This window comes from Capsicum annuum, chromosome 7 (genome assembly GCF_002878395.1).
Source record: "Capsicum annuum cultivar UCD-10X-F1 chromosome 7, UCD10Xv1.1, whole genome shotgun sequence".
NCBI lineage: Eukaryota > Viridiplantae > Streptophyta > Magnoliopsida > Solanales > Solanaceae > Capsicum > Capsicum annuum.
This window is the reverse complement of record NC_061117.1, coordinates 225,728,856-225,741,035: the sequence shown is the minus strand read 5'-3', so window position 1 is coordinate 225,741,035 and position 12,180 is coordinate 225,728,856. Positions and strand designations below refer to the sequence as shown.

The 12,180-nt window shown below is 33.4% G+C and overlaps 1 protein-coding gene across 1 annotated transcript; it reads right to left on the bottom strand.

Moving 5' to 3' along the window:
• LOC107878846 (BTB/POZ domain-containing protein At1g55760) lies at positions 1-3,266 on the bottom strand. The gene is made up of 4 exons (XM_016725998.2): positions 2,640-3,266; positions 1,566-1,711; positions 1,323-1,441; positions 1-865 (listed from the first exon to the last, which is right to left on the bottom strand). The coding sequence occupies exons 1-4, from the start codon at positions 2,756-2,758 to the stop codon at positions 263-265; spliced, it is 987 nt and encodes a 328-aa protein (XP_016581484.1). The 5' UTR covers positions 2,759-3,266; the 3' UTR covers positions 1-262.
• Positions 3,267-12,180: the final 8,914 nt, after the last annotated feature.

The window sequence follows — 12,180 nt, the reverse complement described above, 5'->3', positions numbered from 1 at the left end:
TGCAGTTCAATTCGACATGCTATTGATAATCATAAAAATATCACAATGTATCGATGTTCATAAGCTCAATGGTAACATATGTTTCAGTAAAAATCAAATTTTATGTACAAGATTGAATATACACAAACCAAATTCATTTAAACCAAAGAATATTGCCCAGTAAACATACGTTTACATACTGATCTTGTAAGCAATACTGAATCAATCAACCAGCAGGAAATTTGCGCTGTTCAATTTTTTCTCGTAGCTCTAAATAAATGTATCAGAATCCTTTCCAAGCGCCGAGAACTTCATGGAAGATTTCACTGATGATTTCTCTGTCTGCATATTGCAGAAATGCGTTGAAATCATCTCTTATATCGAATATTTTACCAAACTTCACGAGATACCTCATACAGCAGGCCTTGAGTTTCGGCAGTTGATAAAGGGATGCAGTTTGGAGCCTCTCGAGAACATTCTTGGCGTCAATGTCTTCCACTAGACTTTCATGACATGCCTCCTTCAAATCTGAGAGGTCGTACTTATCAGCTGCCCGAAGTAATGCTAGTCGATGGGTTAAAAATTCTTCATTTTGTATGTTCCCGTAAATGTAATTGAGAAAACACTGGCAAGCTTCTATTGACATATCGGAGATGTTTATGGCGGACAGTTCTTTCTCTTTGAGGTCATGGGAAAACATGCTTCGGAAGACAGGTGACCTTGCAGCAAGAACTGCACGATGTGCCCCAATGCTTCCGTCAGAAGCATTGATTATGATGTCGGTGTGAATGCTCTCAGACAACATCCGGCCAAGTGATGACAGAGCAGTTGCATTCGATTGCTTCTCGGTTAATCCTCCAGCCCAGATTGAGCACAGCTCCCCACTCTGCAAGTTCATAAAACACAAACGAACATGAATGAGGAAAACTACGGTAATCTTCCACGTATAGGTTGAAGTTTCCACATGGTCAGATAGGTTTCGAAATGCAACATCAAAAACATCTCATCCGTCGAACCAGCTCTATCTTTACTCGTGGCACAGAACGTCACATCGGGCAGTGGCTAATCCAGAATCAAGACGATGTGAGTTCTGAAAAGTATATCTAACTCTATCTATACTTGATTTTCGACATGTATATATAGCGTTAGACATTCTATGGAATCTGTGAACTCATGGTTGGATCCACCACTGACATTAGAACCATGATGCATCCAAAATTAAGTCTACGCGTCTAAAAAGAACTGTTTATGCTGCTATATCAAGGCAAACATGCTCCATACGAATATCTGGACTTAGAATAACATAGTAATAACTGAAAAGTTGAGGAATGAGTAAACAGTACATTAGGCACAGCAGTCTTCAGATCAAGAAACTCAACGTCAATGATGAACTTCCCAGTTAAAGGGACTTCAATTGGCCAAACAAAATCGTCGTTACTCTTGAGTTGCTTGTCTATAACTTCTGCAGATGTCGAAAAACAACACAAAGAACCAAAAAGAAGACACCTTTAATCACAAAAACACATTTTTACATTAGGATATCAACGAAAACATGTAAGAGATTGATGAGTCTATGACAATTTTACCAGGGTGAATCAAAGTCTTGCGATCTCCCAACGATGAGACTAATCTAATTATAAAAGATGCAATTGGAGGATTTTCCCTTGTGAAATTCGATATCTCTGGGTATAATTTAATGGACAATGTCCTGTTCTTCTCCACAGCCAAGTGCCTTCACAAACAAATAAAAAAGACTTTTAGTTTAACATAACGTACACTCCTTCACTACCATACATTACACTATCATAGTGAACATTCACTAAACTCTCTCCTTTGCCCAAAATTCAAATACTCATAAAGTTAAACAAAAGAAATACACCTTAGACGAAAAATTATAGTACTACTTTTTATATATAGCTAAAATTATTCTTTTATGTATAATACATTTTGAACAACTTCATCATATTTTGAACTATAACCACCTTAGTGATACAAATTCTAGCTCCAACACTGGCACCAACACCCCATTTTGAGACCACCATTAAGTCATACTCGCATTGCGTAAAAGTTTACAAGTCTACCCACTTCAGTGTCTAAAGTTAAGCTCGCAAAAAAGGTCTAAAATTCATATGGCTTCATTTTTGCCTGAATTGGCTAAAGTTCAGTCATTTTTGCCGGAACTTCAGCCAGTCATATGGATTATAAAACAGAGACATAAGGTGATTCAATAAGCTGATCAGACAAGAAACAAACAAAATTGGGTCGATTATCAATACAACAACAATAACAAACCCAGTGTATTCCCACACAGTGGGGTCCGGAGAGGGTAAAATGTAACCTCCGGAGAAGTAGACAATTATCAATACAACAACAGCTGAAATTGTCTACAAAAAAATAAATTGGCTAAAGTTCAGTCATTTTTGCTCCAACTTCAGACATATCAGAGACATAAGGTGATCAGAAAAGAAACAAACAAAATTGGGCCGACAACAGCTGAAATTGCCAAAAGTTAAGTCATTTTTCCCCCAATTTCAGGCATAGGAGGGACGTAAGGTGATTCAATCAGACAAGAAACAGACAAAATTGGATCAATTTTTAAGACTATAACAGCTAAAAGTTGTCTGCAATTGCGAAGTGATCAAGAGTACTGACAGACTAACCAGTTCCATTTGCCGATCTTGAAAGGATCAGATTTACGATAAGTACAAGAAGCCAAGTTGTCTATACGCCATTGAGCAAGACGTGAAGTAGTATCAACACGATAAGCAGAATCACTCATCCTAGTAAACACAAAAGCCGTCGTGATTTCATGAATACAATCGAATAAACCTTCCAACAATAACTCTCCGTGCTTTCCCAGCTTTGCTTTTCTCTATCTTCTTCATACACACACACACACAGAGGCTTCTTGTTATGATCTTTTATGTGTTGTGTTGTTGAGGTTATGGACCCAAATCGTGTAAAGGTTTCGGACACGCAAGGGGTTTTTGTTGGTAATGCTTTACGCCATTGATAGTGAAGTTTTTGCATACAGGTAATTTTTGAGAAATAGTACTTTAATTTGGAGACAGACAAGGATTTATTTAGCTTTCTTTGGTGATTTGTTTGGCTTACACTACACTTCAGGGATGATTGTTACACTGTTTATATACTGGTCAGAGTTCGTTTAGCTCGCGGACTAAGTTATTCTGAAATTATAGTTATAAGATCTGTTATGAATCGGATAAAATAAAGCAAACTATAAGTATAAAAAAAGACAAGAACACACAGATTTACCTGAAAATTCTTGCAGAAAGAACTACGAGTAGAGGCAGAGGAATTTCAGAAAGAAGAGGAGTACAATGTGGAGTATGACTTAATGTCTGAATGTTCAAAATCGATCCACTAATTACACTTATATAGTATGTGCGTACAAATAGGTCCTACGCCCAAAAACATCGGCCCGATCCCTACCCTACCACCACAGACCCCATTGAAAATCACGAACATGAGTCGCACCGTGAAACTTTTCGGATCGCATCAACAAAATTTGAGTCACAACTCTAACAAGATCTATCATAAATATTGAGAGATCTCACCTTATTTTGAGTATTAAACGAGTGGTCAGTATAATATGAAGTGTTTGTTGTGAGGTATGATGTATAATAATCCTGGAATATCATCTTGTGCTGGTTGGAGGCATTAAGTAGTCCCGCGAGATTATTTATCACACCATTTATTATATCATAGTGATGGTGTAAATTATTATATATACATAATGGGATAATTTATACCAAAACAATTAAGTTTGAGATAATTAATTTTGAAATAACTTATTCCCAAGTAAATGATCCTATGAGTTAGTTAGAGGATTTTGTGGGAAATTTGATATGCAATGTATTTTTTTGGTAAATTTGTTGGAGTGTAGCTATGTGTAAGGCCTTGGAAAAGTAACAGAATGTTTATTTTTTGGTTCTTTCAAGCAAAGTATCTTTGCTTTTGCTTTGCAATATTTCCAACTCCTCCACTGTTTTTAAATTCTTTTACTATTTCTTTTGTGGAAATTTTCAGTTTTTTTTTTCTAAATATCTCTCTATTATTGGTGTTTAGAGGCAAAGTATTTTAAGAAAATCAACTTTGTCATTTCATCCATTAATGAGGGACTACTTAATAGTTTTCAAATTTGCACATTAAAAATGAAAAAATCTTTAATAGTAAACGTTTTCAGTCTTTAATCGACTCTACACAATACAAATTTGAATTAATTGGACCAATGGTTACGAATGCAAAATAATTTCAAAAAAACAATTTTTTTCTATGGTACTTTTTAATTATTTTTTTGGGGGGTGAGTGGGTGTGGGGTGGGGTGCGTTAGATCATGCAGCATGGCCCATGCAACAGTTATGCCAAGTGTCATCTTTAGGAGGCAACGTAGAGTAGCAAAATATTTTCATAATATTTAGTTATTTCAATAAAATAAATATTCTTCAACTATTACGAATGTTATATAAACTACAAGTCAAAATTAATGTAAAGTTCGTGTCTGAAAATATCTTAGTATATTATTTGTAAAAGAATATTGCATGCATTTGATATTTAATCATCCAAATAATTGGATTGATTAATTAATTTGAATAAAGAATAATTAAATATGGTGTGCATTGTCTTTAGTATTTGTTTGAATAATCACAACATTCTTAACTTATTATAATGATTAATCAGATATTTGGGTCGAGGGTCACTTTTTTTCAAAACATCACTTTCTCATTAAATATTGAAAGAAAATTTGGGGACGTCTTTAGGGAGAGCAACCTATGCAATACATTTGTTGTGGATCGGAAATAACCTCTCAATCTCACTACTGAAGTAGTGATACGAATTGCATACAATATTCTATTTTCGTCAGATCCTGCTGTGTAGATAGTGATAGCAATACGGATTGTATACACTCTAATATGTGGGAATACATCGGATATTTTCTTGCTGTAACCTCTATAATGAATTTATGGAGTATAACTTTTTCTATTGATTGATTTAATATTTGTAGAATATATACATATATAAACGTTTTCCCACCCAAATAAAGAAGAAAAGTTGAGCAATTAATTGTTTAACTATGATTAATATATTCTAATCTACCCTACAAAAGGTCTTAGAGTACATCCTACCCTCCCAAATATCATTTACGGGATTATAATAGATATGTTGTCGTTGATTAATATTTTCTAAATAGTTAATATGTAGCGACTGAAATTTTTAAAAATTACTATGTACTAATACGTGTTTATATCAAATTGATAAATATTGTGACATATGTTTTTGAGATAAATTTGTACCATTTTAGGCATGGTTAGTTATTATGTGTTATTATCACGTCATCAACCTGTGACATCTAAGATTAAATTACTGAATAGAAATAAGCTATTTTTTTTTTCTTACATCCTTTCTCAACCAAATGAATTGGTAGGAGTATTAATTAATTGATTAATGAGTAAAATATGTGAATTCAATTAATTTAATTGGTCAAAACAAAGCATTCGTCATTTGCTCAGTCAATTTACCGTACCTTAATTTACAAACAAGTGATTTTTTTCCTAAAAAGTTTGTTGAAAAACTAAGGACATTTGGTGCATTAAAGTGACATATTTTCTTTAAAAAACAAAATGATTTGTACGATCGTTGTACTTCTTTAATCTCTTCGTTTTAATTAGTTTGTTTAATTTTATGTGTTAGTTCATCTAAAAAGAATATCTCGTTTAAATCTCTAATTTCAACTTTCTAGATGATATATTTGACACAATCAGTGACGGATTCAGAATTTAAGTGTCGTGGGTGTGCGGAAGGTTGGAACACATGTATTGACTCCCAAACCTTTAAGATTCCGTATGAAAATCAAAACACCCAGCTACCTTTTTGATTTTATCTTATATCAATTTTTATACATTTTTTATATAATTATACATATTATGTGTCGAGTTTAATTGGTGTCGGAACAATTTAAACCTAGGTCTGCCCCTGGAGACAACATGACTTACAAATTTCTTTACTTTCTTAAAATTTATGTCAAATCAAAATTAAACAAACAAATTAAAAAGGAGGGATCGGATTATGATTTTTAATCCCAAATGACGTCTAAAGCATGCAATCAATTGTATTAAAATTTATTTATTTTATTTCTTTTCATAGTTAAATATCTTTTGTTAGGGTCCCTTAATGTCTGGAAAGAAAGGAACAAACATTTGACGTAGAAAAGAAGTAGTGACACGTAAATAAAAATAGGTGTGTGAATTTAATTTGGCATTCTAATTAATGATCAACACATATATTTATACTCGTACATGTTATGTTAAGATCAAAGTTCCATCTATATAAAGTTTACTATAACTACTCGTGGATTACTTTCCACGTAGCACTAGTTAGTTAGATATCGATATTTTCTTAAATAAGATAAAGGTACTGCTATTTGAGCCGATGATTTATCGGAAATAGTCTATTTATTCTCATAGAATTAGAAATAAAATCTGCATGTGATTATATTGTATATGTTATTATTGTTGTTGCTGAAATAAGAATACTATATATTAATGGTGTTTATGGTACGTTTTGCAAAAGTAACAAAACATATTTTAAAAATATTTATATATAATCTTGATAAACACGATAATAATGAGGTGGGGTGAGGGATTATGGGGATATGGTGGTGGTGGGGAGGGGGGAGACGGTTGGGGGTTGGTGTATGTTTTTTTTTTTTTATTTCTCACCTGGTGTCAGGTGTCCACAATAGAGCCCGACTTCTTCGAATCGAGCGTTACAGGGTCTATTTTGGGGATATTGCTCCCAACATGATTTTCTCTATATCCAGAGTTCGAATTCGAGACCTCTGATTAAGGGTGGAACAGTCCCACCACTATACCACAGCCTATGTTGGTGGTGGAGTGTTATTGGTTATATTGGAGGTGAGGAGAAGATAATTAAAATAAAATATTATTTTTGAAACTTGTTCCTTTCATTAAAAATTAGAACATATTTAAAAAAAAATATGTTTCTCCACACCAAACACACCCTAAATGAATTATATAATATAGTGAAGGGTAAATTTATATAGAAAATATTGAATTGATAACTTCATGTATGCATAGCACAACCAATTAATTAACTTGAATATTAGCCAATTAACTTCTTTAGTGTGTATATTTTTTGGAGGATTAATGTAAGTTACTTCTACTTTTTTTTTTTTTAAATTATTATTTGGTGCATTTTATGGTGTTTGACGGTATTTTCCCTTGTGTATTTACTTAATTTTCTTTATTTATCGTTTATGTTAAGTCTACTCGAGCCAAAATTTGCTAAATATTGGACTAAGATCCAAAACGTTCACTGTTAATAGATTTAAAGGTCCAAATTAAATCTTTCAGAAAAACATTTAAATATTATTGTATAAGGGATAGTGTTATTTTTTTCCTATCTTTCAACTCCTAAGAGTTGTGATTGGATGGATAAAGTCCTTCTATCCTTCAATAGATCTCGAGCGTTGAGAATGTAAAAAATTCTTATAAAAAGCGCTTAATTTCCCTTTTAATAGATCTTAGCGATGACCCAAAAAACAAACTTAGATCTTTCCCAAAGCAACTAACTATTAACAACAACAACAACATACCCAGTGTATTTCCACATATTGAGGTTCATGGGTAGAGCTAAGCGTGGTCAGATGAACAACCTTCTTCGAAATTTTTTCTTTCATATATAGGTTAAATATAGTTTTTTTCTTCGAATATGTATTAAAAGCTGAAAGCCTGGCGGCCAAGGGTGTGCAGTTTCACCCAGCCGCGTGGGTTCGAGCCCCAACTCCAACATTTCTTTTTCTTTTTGCGTAGAAAGAACATAAATTTCTTTAAAATATGAACATCCTTGACAAAAAAATAAACCTGATCACTCCGCCACTGTACTGTTGGGGTCTGAAGAAGGTAATATATATGCAGTTCATACCACAACCTCAGATGAAGTAGAAAGACTGTTTTCCCTAGACCCTCAACTCAGGACAGATAACGGTATAAGAAATAAAGGAACACAACAAAATGGAATAACACACTGCTAGCTAATACAAAAAACAAGACAACCACAAGATAATACTATAAACTATAAACTATCTATTCGAAATTAGCAACTAACCATTAACCAAAGTTAAAAAATAAGAATGATGCAAACTTGATGGAGATGCAAAAGCAAAATATGATGTGGGGGCAATAATAAGAGGATCTTTTAAATTAGAATCTTGCAAGCAATCTTTTTATTGGAAGAGAGTTGCAACTTGACAAGAAAGGTATCCATTATATATTGTGTGGCAAATGCATTTTTTTCATTAGAATCTTGTAAGCAATCTTTATATACATGAATACATGATACATCTCATCTTCCACTTATTTCCAAGTCTTTGTTTAATATATAGTTTAACACAACTTGTATCAAAGGCTTAAAATGTATTCATTTCAAGTTGAATAACATTATGTCGAGTTATAATGAGAGATAATTAAAATAATTTTGAATCATGTGTATAACTTTAAATTCTGAATTCATCTGTATTGATTTCTCTATTATATAGCTGAAAGAATGATGTCAAATGTAGCAATTTGTACGTCAATTGTTTAGCTACACAATCGATCTACTTGTTCGTTTGGAATCCTTGTATTAAATAGCATAATGAGAGATTACAACAATTTCGAATCATGCATAACTTTAAATTTTGAATTGATCTCTACCGATCTCTTTATTATAAAGTATGACGTGACATGTAGTGATTTGGAAGTCAATTTTTTAGCTACACGATCGATCTACTTGATCGTTTGTAATAATCCTTGTATCAATTAACATAAAATTCACCGGCCGTTAGGAATTTATAGTTTGTATATGTATTTATATAAGAAGTATTGATTTAATAGAATATGCACTTTTGAGGACATTATCTCACTAAAATAATGAATTATTGATTGATATTTTTTATCTCAAAATACTAAAAGTTTATAGTTAGTTCTATTTAACGATGAATTAGCATCGAATTATTTAGAAAAAATCGTGTTTTTAGTTAAGTTTATTTACCAACAAATTAGGACAACTTTAATTTTTTATTTTATTTAAAGCAAATATTAGTATCGAATAGATTTTAAGTAACATGGGATGTTGCAGTTAATTATTAGATTTAAATCTTAGTGATTTATACTGTTTTGATCCAATTACGAATACATTAATTTAATTTTCCTTCTGAATTAAATATTGTATTGGTAATGAAGTTTATGGTTGGTTGTTCAACAACAAAAACAGATAATAATATACATGTAGAATTTTCCATCACTTAGTAATTAATATATAGGAAGAAAAAAAAAGTCCAATATGTCTGCTCATTGGTTGTTGTGGAATATCAACAAACAAGTATTTTTTTTCTTTTTCATAATTAATTTACATCATGGACTAGCTAGATTAATTTTAATGTTAATGTTTACCATATAGGTTTAATGAGTGCTTCACAATGCCTTTCATAATGATCTTCCTCATTGCAAGTTGCTATAATCGGGGCAGATCTATGATATCAGTTGAATTTTTGAGAATTCAGTAACTTTTGTATGAATTATGTACTTATATTAAGAAATTCTTTAGATAAAACCTAACAACTAACTTGACTCTTGATCTATTAATTTCTTTAGGAAGGAGCTGAGAGGGTTCGGACCTGGCTCGAACTGATTCTTCCACCACGTCAAGTTGACACTATACCTCTGAGTTTTATCCCTTTCCCGCCCCATCACGTACTTCCTCTTCTCCTTCTCTTCTTTCTCTCCCTAGGATTAATCGTATTCTGGATCCAACCAATGAACTTATTTGAAGTGACCCATTTCGTACCTGAGAACGAGAAGCCTATGTATGAACAAGGACTGATTTTACTTCTCCACCTAGCTACTCTAACTCAAATTTCTTTTGATTGCAGATCTCTGTTACTGTACTTTCAAGATTAATACCAAATCTAACGAGAAAATATTGTGGTTCTTTTTACGTTTTCTTTAACCAAGATATATGTAAGAATATTTAGAAATACTTTGCTATGAATTCAATATTTTATATATATATATATATATATATATATATATATATATATATATTAACTTGATAATGAAATTGTTGGATAATTATTTAGTAAATGACCCTCTTAATATGTATTGGGCCACTTTTATTTTAGTCAATCTCAAAGCTTTAGAAGGCAAACATTGAACACAAGATTATTAGTGGGATGCTATAGTCCAAGGATATACAGTAAGTAATCAATGTTATATTGAATAATTTTTACAAAATTGATCATTGATTATCTTTCCATTATGACCCAAAGTCCCAAATATCAAGTCTAACACTATCATAACATGGCTAGTTTTCATTGGCTTGAAAATTCTGTTATGTTTCAATGACAACAACTAAGTATTAATGACTCTTGATTTCAGTCCTAATGTCCTATGAGCCATCTCAAAAGTCCATTGGTAGTAGGAGTGGTAGTTATAATAATTCATCATTGACTGTTTACTTGAATTCAAGAGTTGTTTTGTACACTATTGGTTGGTTCATGTGTTGACATATATAATAAAGATTGGGGTGTAGCGATAAATATTCGGTCATCCTTAGCTAAAAGTCTAAGACTTTAGCCCTATTGGTGCCCAAAACACGTTTTGGCCTCGAGTCCACCCCCCAGAATTGTGGGCTAACACCTACCGATTTGACCCGTTCGCGCAATTTCGCCCGTTTGACCACCCAAACGGCCCTTCCGTCCCCACCGGCCCACCCTTGGCCAATCCACAGCCTACTTGGGGGGCCGCCGATCGATTTTCAGCTCAAAACACGCCCTGGCCCCGTGTCCACCCCCAGAATGTGGGCTAACATTCATCGATTTGACCCAAAAATAGCCCGTACCCAAACGACCCTTCCAACCCCGCTGGCCACCCTTAGTCAATCCACAACCCGTCTGGACAACCGATCGATCGGGTCCACCCCCAGAACCATGGGCTAACATCCACCGATTTGACCTAAAAATGGCCCGTATCCAAACGACTCCGCTGACCATGCTGGCCCACCTTCGGCCGATCCACAGCTTGCCTGGGGGCCGCCGGTCAATTTTTAGCCCAAAAACACGTCCGAGCCCGGGTCCACCTCCAGAACCGTGGGCTAACACCCCCCGATTTGGCGCAAAAATGGCTCGTTCAAGCCGTTTCACTCTTGACCACCCAAACGACTCCGCCGACCTCGCCTTACGTATGAGGAAAATAATTGACAAAGAGAACACTCAGTTCATTGTGAAGTCAAATTGGTGTAGGGTAGACAAAAGAATTTAGAAACACCAGGTGTCCAATTTACTGTTCATGACATTAAATTTCAGCTTAAAGGGATAACAAGAAATCAAGATACTGTTACAAGTAATCAATTAGTTCATGTGGACAAGACAATTACCCACATATTATGCTAATGTTTTCACACATTACACGACCAATTCCACCATAAATGTTGTTATAAGTGCTACTTCGTATATTCAAAGACGTTCAAGAAAAAATTATGAGATCTCAAAATCTAAATTTTAATCGTTCGAGTCTGAAACTTGAACTAATTAAGTCTAATTATGCCCATATATATAAAAATGCAAATATTTCCTGGAAAAAAGGAATCTCAAATATCCTACAAATTCATGAGATATTAATAAAAGATCAACCATCTCTAATATCCCAAATTCATTGGATAATTCTATAAACTCGTGGAATATTCACAAAAAGAGATCAAAACTCTCTTTTTTTGATAATAAAATACGAGATAAATCCAAATACTTCCGTCATGGAGATTAAATCCAAATCTTTCTACTTTTGAGAAATACACTATTAACGATCCTCAAATTACGGAGAACATACATATCAAATTCAAATCTTTATACGTTCGAGAAATACGCTACTAACGACTCTCGAATTACTGAGAAAATCAAGAGTGAAGAATCAAGGGATGAACAAAATTGTACTCACATATTTATCAATAAAAATTCATGTTTCTTCATATTTGATTTATGGTTGAAGTTTATTTTTTAATGAATTAACATTTGTTGCAAACACGAACCTCAAACAAACTTCATCTAATTCAAAAGTTTTGTATATTGAAACTCAATTTTAAGGCTATTCAATATCATACCTAGTGTAATCACGCAAGTGGCGTGTG